At 38.3% G+C, this 15,455-nt stretch overlaps 2 protein-coding genes across 4 annotated transcripts; both read right to left on the minus strand.

Annotated features, from left to right (window-relative positions):
• Positions 1-96: 96 nt before the first annotated feature.
• LOC309482296 (macoilin) lies at positions 97-12,279 on the minus strand. Its single transcript, XM_082147633.1, has 11 exons — positions 10,546-12,279; positions 9,118-9,259; positions 8,802-8,928; positions 8,341-8,464; positions 8,066-8,235; positions 6,448-6,877; positions 6,172-6,330; positions 5,022-5,192; positions 4,682-4,808; positions 2,886-3,060; positions 97-1,203 (listed from the first exon to the last, which is right to left on the minus strand). The coding sequence occupies exons 1-11, from the start codon at positions 10,620-10,622 to the stop codon at positions 1,016-1,018; spliced, it is 1,890 nt and encodes a 629-aa protein (XP_082003759.1). The 5' UTR covers positions 10,623-12,279; the 3' UTR covers positions 97-1,015.
• An 862-nt stretch (positions 12,280-13,141) lies between these two features.
• On the minus strand, positions 13,142-14,631 carry gtf2h5 (general transcription factor IIH, polypeptide 5). Of its 3 annotated transcripts, none has more exons than XM_082147643.1 (3): positions 14,480-14,631; positions 14,214-14,303; positions 13,142-13,773 (listed from the first exon to the last, which is right to left on the minus strand). In XM_082147643.1, the coding sequence occupies exons 2-3, from the start codon at positions 14,246-14,248 to the stop codon at positions 13,593-13,595; spliced, it is 216 nt and encodes a 71-aa protein (XP_082003769.1). In that variant the 5' UTR covers positions 14,249-14,303; positions 14,480-14,631; the 3' UTR covers positions 13,142-13,592. The 3 variants fall into 3 exon arrangements, with proteins under 3 accessions (XP_082003769.1, XP_082003771.1, XP_082003770.1); XM_082147645.1 differs by having other exon boundaries at positions 14,214-14,299; positions 14,480-14,527; XM_082147644.1 differs by having other exon boundaries at positions 14,400-14,522.
• Between the last annotated feature and the right edge of the window lie 824 nt (positions 14,632-15,455).

Raw genomic sequence — 15,455 nt, forward strand, 5'->3', positions numbered from 1 at the left:
AATTCACACAGGACTGGAACAACCTTGAACGTGAATGACAAAATTTTCATTTTTAAACCACTTCTGTCAGAAAATCTTATGGAGAAGAATACAAGATTATCATTTAAATTGACTTTATTACTGCTCCCAGAATTATTGGAAGAAAACAGCCCTTGCACAAATGCACAATTAGACATCAAAATATTTTTCTTTTTTCTTTTCTTTTTTTGTCCAAAACAATCATTTTACATAAATTGGCATGCAGACCAACAAGTAGAATTACAAAATAAAACCATTATCTCATTTTGGTTTAGAAAAAAAAGAAGAAGAAAAAAAAAGAAAGTATGTCAAGCCAGAAAAATAAACTTCTCATAAAAAACATCCCATTGATACATTAAAAAAGGCAACGATTCCAGAAACATGAAAACCTACAAACGTTTTTTTTTTTTTTTTTGGGTGTTGGTCACTTCTGTATAATGTGTGTAATGTAAAAAGAATACAAAACAGTACAAAGCACTCGAATATTCACATACTGACTTACATTTGATATTGGCTTGTTATATAAATTGAATTCACATAAATAATGAGGCACAGAATGACCAAGTGAGGCATTGGCCTGTTATTGTCATGGCTGAAGAAGAGCCTCTTCGTTTTACACTCAACACAGGATATCCTGTCCTCATGATGAACTGCGCTCCTCATCAAGTTCACACAATTTTTTCATACTGATATCTTGCCGTCCATGCAGCTCGTAGCGGTTGGCTCAGCATTCGATTGGTCATCCGCTGGTCAACAATGTATTTACAGTCAACTTTGATTTCATCTGGAATGAATCTTGGCTCAAAGCAAGGTCAACTATAACCAGCCTCAGTGTCTCTGCTGAAATCAGTAAACACAGCCGTAGACTCACTAGAAGCTGTTGGCCATGTCAAAAGGCGAAGTTTTCAGGCAAACCTTGAAGCAAAGATGCCCCCGTGTTTGGAATGTCGAGTCAAAACAATCCTTCAAAAGCCATCCGATTTGTCCTCGCCCGGTCTTATTTCTTAAGACACTGGTACATGAGTGCTCTGGGATTCAGCATGTAGCGCTCAGAGTTGAAGAACTTGAGATACTGAGGCATAGAGGACCTCGGGGTCATGTACGACATACCTGGAGCCACGGCCATCGCTTCAGCGAGCTTCTGCTTCATTTCTTTAACCTCGTGGTCTTGTTTCAAAATTTTAACTGTAGGGAAAGACATTAAAACAGATATTAATATTGTGGCCGATACCGACAAGCCAATAATCATTTTATATTCATTCATTTATTGATTTATATTATATTATTATACTAAAATTCTATACAGTTTTGTCTGTAACAGAAACATTTGTTAACATGAACTAATAATTAACAATATTTCTATAGCATTTATTAATCTGAGTTCATTTCTAAATGTACTCATTTTTAGGGACCAAGCATCAGCCCATAGAACCGTATGGTTGTGAAAGTTGTGAAATTTGGCACACTGATAGAGGACAGTCCAAACGTTCACCACAGCAAACTCAATCTCTCTAGCGCCACCAACTGTCCAAAGTTTCACTTACATTTCTGTAAATAACTTTTGAACCATAAGGGCTAGAAACAAAATATGTTTTCCTCTGATCCCTTGGCATCAAGCCGTAATTTCCCAAAAAACATAATTATTCTAACTCCTAGACTGTTTGTCAGATTTTCACGAAAATCGAATCAGATTATTTTCAGACCATGCTGGCAAAAAGATATCAAAAGATTTTTGATAAACTCAATCGTTCTCAAATAACGCGCAATGAATTCGACAAAGAGCACGCCAAATTGGATGCAAGGCTGTCTCTCCGCAACGCTTTAGCGTATTCAGACCAAACTTGGACATGCCATCATAGATACCCATATAAGGCTAGATGTCTTAAGGCGGAGTCTCGAACGGCATCACCGGCGGCCATCTTGTCACAGGGAAGCTTTCTGGCGAGCTCTGTGGTATCTGAAGTAAGTTGAGTGATCAGCACGAACACAAATTCTCTTATCTCGCTGAAATCTCGCTGGTTTCTTACAAACGTTATTAACATGGCTATAATTCCGAATGCTTGAACATGTCTGTTATAATTATTCATATGTATGCAGTGTCATAACTACATCTCTGACGTTTATAACAAACCAAACCGTTTGAAAATCGGTAGAACATTGAGCAAGTTATGGTTATTTAAAAGTACATGCACCATTAAAACACAATGTTACGAGTGAGCGAGCTCCCTGTGGCAAGATGGCCGCCGAGTGCGGACGTCGACCTCCATTGGCCAGCAGCGCGGACAAGACATCCAGCCTTTATTATCTGACATCTATGCATGCCATCACAAGTATGATCTGAGGCGACATGCAGCATTTCCGCACAGCACCACCTACTGGTCCGGAGATATTAAACATATTTTTGCTTATAACTTCTGAACGGTTTGCCCAAAAATCATTGGTCTCATTAGATTCGGTCCTACATGCTGAGTTGCATATCGGCCATTTTGGACATCGGTTATTTTGAATTTGTAGTAAAATCCTGTATTTTATGAACGCATTAGCGCATCATTACGAAACTTGATAAAAGAAGATAAAAGTAGCTCAAGCATTCATTATTGTGAAGGGTCAAATTCATCCGCGCAGTCATGCAGAGCTGAAGTACAACCAAAACATTTTCCGAAAAATGCATGCAGTTTTTTTTTTTAACCTTTAGATGGCCAAAAGATACATAGTATACCTTTACATATCCAAGGTTGACTGATGAAGATGTTTAGAAGATCTCTAAAAACTGCCATTATGGCATTGATATATCATGTATTCTTAGAAATAATAGTTGCATTGTGAGTCTTGGATGGATAACTGGCATAATTTGAAATGAGATGAACCTTGTGCTATCTCGAGCTGTCTGCGTGCGTCACCCAGCGCAGAGAAGAGGTCTAGTTTGAGACGGGTTTCTGCACTCAGGTTGTACTCTAGATGATGAGCCTTGTCTTGCAAGGAGGACAGAGCTGAGAGCAAAGCGTCCGCTTCCTGCTCGCTGCATCTGTTCCTCTGGAGGGTCTGGGGAGGAGCATGAGAATATTGCACGGATGAGACGGCAAAAGAACAGTACAGTATGTAATAATGGTGATATAAAAGATTAGAGCAATTTTGAATAATTCAGATGAACAATTGAATCTCATTTGTCTAGTTTCAAATAAACTTCCAGTGGAAAAGGCTGAAGTGTGTAATTGGTTTCTGATTTTAAAATGGTACTTTCAACTTTCAGACTATGCACTGAATTTGGTGAAATACAAGTATTCTTTAAGTATGGACCCAGTTGATGAACCAAATACAACATGTTCCTGGATCAACATATTTGTTGATCCTGGAAAAACATTCCAATCAACCAATCAGATTTGAGGGACAAGTTTACAGTTTATGCCAAGTTTAGGCTTACAACCAGGATTAGGAGCTTTTACATCAGTGTTTTCACCTATCATTAGCTTCTATAACTACCCTGTACGAAAGCCCTTAATGTTGATCCAGGAACATGTCTTACTTGGCAAAATCACAGTGACTGCAGACATTCTACTAACATGCTACATGCTACATGCTACGTTCTGTAGAATGTTGTCTGGCAATTTTAAGCTTCAGCTCCAGTGTTAATATCAAGGGATAGTTTCCACTGGCTGCTCACTTAAGAATCTCTGTGAATGCAGTATGTTAATCATGCAAATTTCTCCGACTGGACATAAATACTGGACATTTGTGCATTCAACTCATTTGATGCTCTGCTTTTGCATAGTGTGCAGGGAAATATGCAGAAACAGGGAATTATTAAGAATGATTTTTGTCATTCCTTTGGTTGCCACTAGAGGTAAATAATTACACACTTCACTTTTACATGTTTGTCTTCAGCTTAAAAGGAGTATATAGTGTTGTAGATCATACATTTTCTGGATGGTCATCTATTAAAAAAAAAGTTTAGAAATTTTAAAAGCAAATTATTATTATATAGCATTAATTTGTTTATTGAACTAATTACAGAAAATATTGTGCATTTTTTTGTACATGTATACATTCAAATGTTGCATACAGACTTGCATTACTCTATCAATTCCAACACAAAAAAAATTTGGAAATGCTTTCCAATTAGAGAGAAGAACATTAAAACTATTGAATTAAATTCATAATACAAAAATTATCATGATGCACAGTAGTTTCTGAAAGACGTGGTTTCTGTCTTGGCATGGTTTATATAACAGATGGCACTTACAGCATTTAAACTGGGCAAGGAACAAGAAATAATGACAAAAAAATTAAAAAAACAAAGCAACCCTGCTGAAAAAGTCCAGCAGAAACCAGCATAAATTCCATGGTGGTCCAGGCTGGTTTCTGCTGGTTAGAGCTGGTATTTTGCTGGTCTTTCAGGGAACCAATAATCATCCCATGCTGTTCCCACTTCCCAGCATGCAAAACATACCTGATGCTTGTGACCAGAAATGCTGGATTTTTCAGCAAGGAAAAACACAGAATCAGCATTCCAAACCATAAAAAAATAAAAAAAAATAAAAAAAGATCCACGGACTGAACACCACAGAAAGCAAGCTACCGGATCCACATAACATGAAGAACACAAAAATATGAACCACAAATATGCAGTATGTAACTGAACAGATCTACGAACCGCGTCCTTTACCTCCACTTCATTCTCTAGAGCTATCATTCGATTTTCTTTCTCCTGATATTCCAGCTGTAGTTGTTTGTACTCTGAGTCTAGATCTTTAGCTTTTTTCCTCAACATTTGAGTTTCACTGTGTTCTTGCCTACAGTGGATGGAAAAAATATAACAATTTACAGGTTTATTTTGAAATTGCTATTTTTAATTGAGGGTTATTCTGCCAATTATAACCATAATTGAAAAGCAGGCAATTAGACCTAGTCTCAAAGACACAGATTAAGCATCATTTAACATCACACAAACATGATTAATATGCACATAAATGCCTCTTGCACTCTTGCTTTATAAATACAATTACCTATGTGATGCGCTCCGGAGTAACATTGTTGCTTCATCAAATTTTTGGGCTCTGACTTCTGCAGTTTGTTTTTCTACTGCAACTCGAGCCTCTGTTTCCATTCTGATTTTCTTTTCCAGCAAGGAACAGTTTTGTTTGTCCTTCTGTCTGGATTTTGTGAGACACTGAATCCTGCACAGCAGCGCACCAAAGAATTTAAAGGAACAGCGTTAGATTTGGTCAAGTTACACATACTCTTACAATAAAAAACGGTTCATTTATTTTTAATGTATACATTACTGTTCAAGTGATTTTTTATTTTTTTTTATTTTTAAGAAGTCTCATGCTCAGCAAGGCTGCTTTCATTTGACCAAAAATACAGTAAAACAGTAATATTGTGAAATATTATTACAGTATTTTATTTGAATATATTTTTTAAATGTAATTTACTCCTGTGATGGCAAAGCTGAATTTTCTCAGCATCATAACTCCAGTCTTCACGATCCTTCAGAAATCATTCTAATAAGCTGATTTGCTGCTCACAAAACATTTAATTTACTATCAATACTGAAACCGAGATTCATTTTTAAGGATTCTTTGATAAATAGGAAGCTAAAAAGAAAGTGTAATTTGGGCACTGTTTAATTTCAGAGCTAGCATTTTATGTATTCTGAATACAAAAAAAATATATTTGTACACTTTAAAAAAAAATTTTTTTACATAAGCTTACACAAAGTATGCTAGTGGTATTTTGTAAAAATCTTTTTTTTTTTTTTCTTGGTAACACTTGGGACAAATATTTGGTGATTGCGATGGAAATGGCGCCACAGTTGTGGGAAGGTAGTAAATTAATAATTTTCACATAATAAATAATGAAATGTGTAATTTAGTCTTTGTTTAGATTACCATCGTTTTTAAAAGTAAAATAAATAATATTTTTTATAAGGGATTTTCATAGTTTGTTTAAAAGTCTTAGACAAGAGTAATACAATCTATACATAAAAGTCATGGTGAAAAACGATTCAAATTTTAATGTTATATAATATAAAAAAAGAAACCCCATTTGTTCGATGTATAAACACAAATCAAGCAGTCAATCTTCAATCAGTGTGACCGAACAATAACCATAGCACTAATGCCAAGACCAACAGGAAGAGATCAGAGGACTCACTTGTTCTGCAGCAGTTCATTTGCATGTCTGAGCAGAGAGACTTCAGGGCGCAGACTGTGTTCACTGTTGGTGAGATTACAAATGTGACTGCGCAGCTCTTGCTCACTCTGTCTGCTCGCCTGCAGCTCTCCCTTCAGCTTCCTCATCTCTTGTTCCAGCCTGTGGAACAGACAGATGGAGTTCACTGTGTAAATGGACTCAAAATCCATTAACCATCTGCAAACCTATGAATTTTGAGCTGAATCAGTACATATAGAAATGAAACAACAAACATACTTCAACATCTGGTCAGCATGTGGGTTTGGAGGACTTGGTGAGATGTTCGACGAGCACCTTTCGGCAGAGTCCCCTATCGAGTTGATGGCTTTGGGGGCTTTCTGCCTCTTCTCCCCTTTGCTATTAGGGATATTCACTGAACCTCGATGCACTTTAGGCAGGGAGCTCTTGGAGGGTCTTTGAGCTTTGTTGCTCTGGTCCTCCTGAGGTAGGTTTTCAGTCGTTTCTAACATGGATGTAGAGTCCAAATGAAGTTCACCTCCACGATGCTTGGGACCTGGAGTTTGTGGATTTGTGTCTCTTTCGTGTCTCGCAGGAAGTCTGTGGATTTGAAGGCAGTCTTCCATGTTTTGTTTGTCTTCTGAGGTGACGGCATCAGATGGACATTGGTATTGCGTCGGCCTGGATTTGGCCACCTTATATTTGGGATCTGTACAATTTTAATGAAATTATTTTTGATTACTAAATTGAATTGCAAACTATGTCTTCATTCAAATAGATTTTCTGAGCAATATTTGGATATTAAATGGTAAATGGACTGCATTTATATAGCGCTTTCACAGACCCAATGGCCACCAAAGCGCTTTACAATATTGCCTCACATTCACCCATTCACTCACTCATTCATACACCGACGGCGGTGTCAGCCATGCAAGGCGATCCAGCTCGTCGGGAGCAGCTGGGGTTAGGTGTCTTGCTCAAGGACACCTCGACACTTGGTCAGGTGGAACCGGGGATTGAACCACCAACCTTCCGGTTTGTAGACAATCTACATGAACCACTGAGCCACTGCCGCCCCTATATTATGTGTAAAGTTGCTGTTTGAGCATGAAAAATGTCTGCAAAGGTTTTACAAAGCAGAAAGTCTGCTCCAAAGGGAGTTAAGGCCCATCCACACCGAGAACGATAACTGTAACGATAACTATATTAGCGTCCACACCAGCGGAGGATATAATTCTGTTTATTTCAGAGCATGTGCTGCAGTTTTGTCGTCGCCACTTTAAATGCTTGAGCTCTGAAAGCATGGATTCTGATTGGCTTTGATTTTTTTGTTGTTGAAATAAATCATTCTAAAAGTGATTTCAGCGATATTGTTTCGCATATTCGCTATTGTAGTTGTGGTGTGGAGTGTACTCCTTGGTGTGAACGGGCCTGTACTGTTTCTAAACCCCCTGAAAAGCCTTGATTGTAGTCTTGAGTTTTGTTCCATGAATGTACGTCACACTATATATCATTTAAATAACACATCCACACAAAAAAAAGAAGAAAAAAAAAGAAGAAAAAAAAAGGGGGGGAGGGGGGGGATGAGGGTGTGTTGAAACTCATGGTTATAAAGGGGCGTGACTTTTCCAAAACACAATCAAAGTGGATGACCAATCACAACGCACTGGTCCAGCTGACCAATCAGAGCAAATTACGATGTAAAATATGGGGACATTTTTTTTTTGAACATTTAAGCATGAAAACATATTCTAGACCCCAAAAACTAAATCTAGACTTTATAAAAGGATATAATATGGTCTCTTTAAACAATATCAAACTATTGAACAGACTTCCTGAACATAGTTTTGGAAATATGTCTCTTATTATATGGTACCGTTAAATAAATTTCACGTACCTTCCAACCACAATTTTGGGTACAGGTGCATATAAGGAGGTAGGGATTGTTGCAGGAGATCCATGTGGAGGTCATTGTCACTCTGAACAGATTTCTGAGTACGCAGCTTAAACATACTGGAGAAGTAGCAGGTTGCATCAAATCCCATATACACTAGTGGATAACCAATGCTGGAAGAAATAATTATTGTACAGTATGAAACACAGCTGGTAAAGTTGTTGTTCATTTAAAACCCCAAATTACAATTTGCTCTAAAATGGACAATCAGGACCTACCAGTGTGCAGCAAATAGATGGGACAGATTTGCATGAGGGCTTTTCAGGTCCCTCAACCGTAGAGAGGCCTCCATATACACTAGGAGTATCCATAATGTCACAGTTGACATACAGATGCCCTTCTCTGCGAGTAAGTACGTGAGTAAGTAAGTAAATACATAAATACGTTTATAGACAGTCTGTAATACTTTCAGGTGCATCACTGTAAAATATTATTTTCATGATTTGTTATCACAACAATTTTCTTTTGTCAAATCAATTTACGTGGTTCAGATAACATAATATTTTGAATTTCTGTTGATTTAACCAATCATTGCATTAACTCAAGTTTTTAATTTCAATAAACTTAAAAATTGAAGGCAACCAGGTTACTTAATTTTTCTTAAGTTAAACCAACTTTACAGACTTTATCTGTGAGTGTTAATGAATTGGCAACTTCATTAGAAGCGTTTAAGGCTTACCTGTATGCCACATATAGTTGAGTAAGACATATGTGCTGGCTGCAAAAAACAACCAGTGTAAGGGTACAAAAATGAAACAGAATAAGTCCAGGGTAAATGCTGCACACACAAAAACCACACAGATGGCCTGTAAAAGAAAAGCAGAGGTTAGTTTCTTTAAGTCTGGTTTTATGTCATTTGAAATGCACAAATGCAGCAGAACATAAAATTGATATATCATATATTAGGAAATAAAAATGGAACAAGAATTTTTTTTACCATAGACCGGGTTTTGTTATTATTCTAAAAGTAAACAATACAATTGCATGCTGCCTACCAGTCCATGACAGTGGAAGGTGGTGTAGACGGTCCCTAGAAAGAGCCAGCAAGGCCACAGGTACTCCAGTCTGAACTCCAGAACAAAGTCAGCTAACAGCACCAGCATCCAGACAATCATGAACTTCAGAACAGAGTAAGCGCTGAAAACAGGACATAGAATTACAATTTTAGTCTTGTAATCCCCCCCACAAAGAATCATGATTTTGCAGTGTTATTTGAATTATATCAAAAACTGATTTTTTTAGGGGGGGGTGAATTATATTTATTAATAAAAAATAAATATGTTTGACGTTTTACTAAAGTCAAAACAGAAGTCAGAACTACGAAAGAAACGCGCGTTCTGTTTATACTTTTATTAGTATTATTATTAAATGTTTTGCTTCCTATTGACTCAAAAACAAACAAGCCTGTTCTGTATTTCAAAAGAAACATGAGCCAGAATATGTTAAGGCCCAGAAAGTAAGTTCTTGAAGACGTTACAATCCATGTTTTGGTCGCACAGTCTATTGTGCTCCATTCCTTTGTTCGGGCTTTCTGCTCTCCACATCCTTTTGTGTTTGGTAACCATGGCAACATTTCATCTTCTGCATCAGCACCTAAACGTCGAATCTACAGTGTTGCCATGGCTATTTAAAGAACAAGAACCCGTTTCAGGAGAAATCTGCGCACGTTCATTTCACTATGAAGCGTAGCTATAAACACAGGAGGCTATTGTCCAGATGACACTATAAAGCAGAGACGGGGTCAGTTCAGACAACACTGGTGTGCTGTGTTAACCTCACTAGGAACAATAGTCTGAAATCAGCAAACCTGATCGAATAAAAACGCACCCAACAACTTAAGAACACAGCTCTATTAAATGTCAGGCTATATTAATTTATATGCATAATTCACGGCACATTATACAGCTTAGAAACAAAATAATCTCTGAGAAAAAAATATATTACATAAACGACATTCCTGCGCGCATATTGTCTAGTCAGAGGCCCTTGTCAGTTTGTCTGTGTTTTCAGACATCGTATTGTCATGAAGAAATAACAAGACTACTTGGATGACACTGCATCAAACAACATAATAACTCGGCTCATTAATATCAGAGCTTGAAATAAATGAAATACCATAACATTTCTTAATATGCAATGCTAAGGTTAAGTGGCGGATATTTTTGTTATTTAAATGTGTTGTTAGCAGCGTGGCCCGCTGCACTGTTTCCACACGAAATATTATAGATTCGGCCCTGCGTTCATCCATTAAATCACAGCGAGCTTTCGCTCTGAATTAAACCCCGATTTCTTATCATAACAGCAGATGCTGTTTGTTTGCGTCAATCCGTTGAGCGCGCTATGAATAGCCAAGCGCGAGCCATTCAGGTGAAGACGAATAAGAGCAATAACAAAACAACAAAGCAGCGCGCGCGCTGTCATACCTTTCGGAAATCTTCTCTGTGAGCTTAATCTTTTTCATTTTCCGTAGCCTGCCTATATCCATGTAGCGTTTCTTCATATTATGGCTTATGGTCCTGCTGGCTATTTAGTCCATTAAACAGGTAATTGTAGTAAGACTGGAGGTCTCATTTACAGTAACCTGAGCAGAAGCGCTTTGTGCGTGAGTGGAGGTGGATGTGCGCACGCTCGAGAACTTCACACAGAACCGAGCGCCTCATCTGCGCTGTCTGGAGAACAAGGGGCTCAGAAATGCGTTGCAAATACAGTGTGTGACTAACACAGATGCGGTATGAACGCGTAAACATTTAAAGTGACTGAGTTCACAAACCAAAATCAACATAGTTTATTTTATTTTTATCTTTAAAATAGATTTTTAAAAAGGTTGTTATAAAGGCAATCAAATTCATAATATTTTAAGTAGGCTACCATTTGAAATAAACAACTACAGATTTACTACTTGCTTGGCTCTGGTTGGACTCAGAATATAGATAGATAGATAGATAGATAGATAGATATATAGATAGATAGATAGATAGATAGATAGATACAGACAGACAGACAGAAAGACAGATAAAGACACAGACAGACAGAGACACAGACAGACAAACAGATAGACAGACAGATAGATCGATAGATAGATAGATAGATAGATAGATAGATAGATAGATAGATAGATAGATAGATAGATAGATAGATAGATAGATAGATAGATAGATAGATAGATAGATAGATCTGATAATAATGTAAATGTGAACCTTAAAATGTAATGCAAGTCGCTTTGGACAAAAGCGTCTGCCAAATGCATAAATGTAAATGTAAATAGATAGACAAAGACAGACAGGCAGATACACAGACAGACACACAGACAAAAAGATAGATAGACAGACAGATAGATCGATAGACAGACAGACAGACGGATAGACAGACAGACAGATCGCTAGACAGACAGACAGACACACAGATGGATAGACACAGACAGACAGATAGATATACAGACAGATGGATAGACACAGACAGACAGACAGACATAGACACAGACAGACCGATAGACAGACAGACAGGCAGATAGACACAGACAGACAGGCAGATAGATCGCTAGAAAGACAGACAGACAGACAGACATATAGACACAGACAGACAGATAGATAGACAGACAGATGGATAGACACAGACAGACAGGCAGATAGATCGCTAGACAGACAGACAGACATATAGACACAGACAGACAGATAGATAGACAGGCAGGCAGATAGACACAGACAGACAGACAGATAGATCACTAGACAGACAGACATATAGACACAGACAGACAGATAGATAGACAGACAGATGGATAGACACAGACAGACAGACAGACAGATAGATAGACAGACAGGCAGATAGACAGACACAGACAGACAGGCAGACAGACAGATAGATAGACAGATAGACACAGACAGACAGGCAGATAGACAGACAGACAGACAGACAGACATATAGACACAGACAGGCAGATAGACAGACACAGACAGACAGCCAGATATACAGATATAGATAGATTAAACAGATTGATATGGTATGGCAGCTGCTCCACACTGGAAAGGAAAGCCCTACAAAGGGTTGTTAAGACAGCTCAGAAAATAATTGGCACACACACAACTACCAGCAGCAGAGGACATCTATTCCATGCTGTCTCAAGAAGGCAAAGCGCATCATGAACGACCACTGTCACCAATGGCTCAGGACTATTCTAAACAAGCACCACAAGATTCAGGAATAGTTTCTACCCCAATGCCATAAGACTGCTCTACATCTTAACTAATGTTTATCACTTATGTTAGTGTTAGGTAAGAATACTGGACACTTCATAATGTAAAAAATGTCATTTTATTGTCTTATTTTGTCACTGATTATCTTGTCTTATTGCCTAGCATTTTTTTATTATTTCTGTACATGTTCTGTATATTTTTTGTTAGTATAGCATTGAGATTTGTTAAATTTTGTCTGTCTGTGCAGTACCATTCAAGTAATTTTTTCAGACAGATGATAGATAGATAGATGAAAGGTTAGATAGATGGACAGACAGACAGACAGACAGACACTAGCTGTTAGGTACCTGGTAACAAAATAACACTGCAAAGCTCTTGGTCTAACCCAAAATAACACTTCCTCTTACTTCCACACAAAGGTCTTCGTTGGAAACAAAAATAAAGGAAATAGCACCTTATTGCGGTGTTGTATAGCCAGTGAGTTAAAATTTTTAGGTGAACTCCTAGGTAATTCCAAGGGTTTACTGCACCACTTTCCCTTCCTCAGCCAATACATTAAGTACATTTTGGAAATTTAATGCCATTGACTCGGGTTATCTGATTTAGCTGTTTTTCACCTCACACTCCAAGATAAAATCTTTCACCAGTTTCCTGACAACATCTCAATTGTCTAAATACCATATATTATCCTTCTGCCAGTGGCTTGATCTGGTGTTTCACTAGAAATCTGTTGAGAAATCACTGGAAGAGAGCCTGAAACTGTACAGTCTGGTACCTGTCAGTATATCGGCAAAGCATCCGGAAAACAAATTAAGGACATGCTAAGAACACTTGTTATATTGTCTTTACTTTTTTTTTATTTGATGCTTGTATTATGTTTATAAATATCACTGCCTTCAACCATCTGCTTTCAGTAGTATGATGTACTTTTTAAACAATTTCGAAATGTTGAAAAAAATAATTGATATACAATTAGTTGTTTCTTTCTGCAGCCAATGCGATTTTCCACTCAAAACAATTCATTAATAATACTTTGAGAACACAGCAAAGATTCAAGAAACTGTCTTTGAAACATGGGCAACTTAAAGCACATAATTATAATTATCTCAGAGGAAGAACTTATGCCACACAGTCAAATTAAACCAAGGAGAATAGGCATCATTCTGGTGGGCAGTCATCTATACATTTCAGTTGCATCTGTGTTTGTGCAATTGTGCTGGAAGAATCTCCACATCCATCTGGTCTCACAGACTGTAGGGTCTGCTGTCAGATTCAGGCGTTTATTTCTGGGTGATGGGAAATGAATTCTGGTCCATCAGTTCTCCTACTCGCTCCTGGAGAATCTGCACAACTTCAGCTAGGATGAAAACATGCGTGTCATCCAAATCCTGGATGATGAATTTCTTCCCCAACGCTGACGTCTCATCCAGATATAGAAGAAATTGCTTCATAGCTGGGTCACTGTTTCATATTTTAAAAGAAGAACCACAAATGAAGGTGCAATGACGCATGACTTTTATTTTAAAGGTGCACTCAGAATGATTTTGTTTGTTAGGCATCGACTGGATAAGATGAGACAACGGTGTAGTCACATGCAAAAGCAAAGGTTTTCAGTTACAGATGACACTTAAGTAATACACTCTAGTAGTCACTGTCAGCCATTATTATTTATACCGCAAGCAAATATTAAATAACTGGTTACAGTCATTGTGTTTGGCTGAGCACGCGATGTTACCAATGGCATGTGGTGACTCGCTCCATGTAAAAGTCTAATTTAATTTAAGTGTACATGATTTCCAACATATATAATTTTAAAAGTCACTGTTGATTTCTTTGTTTTTAAATGTGAGATAAATTACTCTACGCACCTTTAAAGAGTTTTTGTGATTTGTGAAACTTACCATTCAACGAGAACTCCTTTTAAGACGTTAACCATTTTTGACGGGATGTGATAACACTGCTGTTCCTTTAGTTAAAGCGTCTGTTTCTATCTGAGGACAAAAGGCAAAGTTGTTTTGAACATTAGAAATAAAAAAAGTTAGCAGTACATCATGAATGTTTGTAATCGTTACAAACGTTTGACATACTGTGCGTCTCTCCAAACGCATACGCCTATCTTATGAATTTACAAACTAGAATTTTCAAGAAAATAACAAAATGACATTACCGTCTAGTCGCAAGTCTTCTTCTACTAACTGACTAGCGTCCGGTTTGTGAGCTTTACTGCCCCCTGCTGGCCAGGAGCACAGTTCTGCTCCACACAAAAAGGTGGAAAGAAAAAGCTGCTCATTAAAAAATGATATAATCCCATTCAGTGTAGAAATAGTAAAAGCAGGGCCGTGCACAGGGGGGTGGCCCGGTGGCTAGAGCCACTGCCCTTCTGCCCTCATCAGCTGAGGTGCCCCTCTCGCCCCCCTCCCTAACCCTCCAGAAGATTCCCATAAAAACGTTCTGTTATCGCTCCGCTAAAGATCCACTGATTCCGCTCATCCGCTCCATGTTTTCCTGCTCGCTCCGCAGCGTCACTCGTAGACAAGCATGTGCCCGCTCTCCGACGACAGTTTCAGAATAGAATGTCGTCCCATTCACAGGCAGGGCCCGCCATAAGGGGGGATAAAGGGGAACGTTTTCTGGGGCCCAGCCGCTAGGGGGGGCCCATGCAGTCCAGCTATAATTATGTTCATCCCAAATATAAGCAAAGGTTACCATATTTAATTTTGAACCAAAATAGCAACATTAATTGTTGAAAGTGAGAAAGAAAAAAAAAGCATTTTATGTAATTTTGCTCGAGTAAAATATAGCCTGTGTCATAATGAAACACCCCTTTCCTGAAAATGGTCTGAGCAGGCTGGCGAGCGGGCGCGGGCGCCGTCAGCGCTGAGCGAGCAGCAGGAAGGAGTAGTGAGTTGTCGTCGAAAAAGATGGATAAAGCAAAAAAGCTGTCGGGGGCTAAAAATAGAAAAAGAAAGAGGGAAAAGGAGATGGCATGTCAATTGATGCAACAGCAGCTAAATAAGTGGATGGTGAAAGGCAACAGGTAGGATTTAAAGTGTGACGTCCAGGCATGTAGGCTACTGGCCATCGGGACTACCGGGAGATTCCCAGTGGGCCGACGTGCTTTTTGGGCCGATGCATCTCATACT

Source organism: Leuciscus leuciscus (assembly GCF_965113295.1).
Source record: "Leuciscus leuciscus genome assembly, chromosome: 19".
NCBI classification, from domain to species: Eukaryota; Metazoa; Chordata; class Actinopteri; order Cypriniformes; family Leuciscidae; genus Leuciscus; species Leuciscus leuciscus.

Coding starts and splice junctions, on each gene's coding strand:
- LOC309482296 (XM_082147633.1), bottom strand. CDS start 10,622: ATGAAGAAACGCTACATGGATATAGGCAGGCTACGGAAAATGAAAAAG. Junction 8,929..9,117: donor CCTTCCACTGTCATGGACTG/GTAGGCAGCATG, acceptor TTTCTTTTACAG/GCCATCTGTGTGGTTTTTGT. Junction 1,204..2,885: donor ACAGCTCGAGATAGCACAAG/GTTCATCTCATT, acceptor CTTTCCCTACAG/TTAAAATTTTGAAACAAGAC.
- gtf2h5 (XM_082147643.1), bottom strand. CDS start 14,248: ATGGTTAACGTCTTAAAAGGAGTTCTCGTTGAATG. Junction 13,774..14,213: donor AAAGGAGTTCTCGTTGAATG/GTAAGTTTCACA, acceptor AATATGAAACAG/TGACCCAGCTATGAAGCAAT.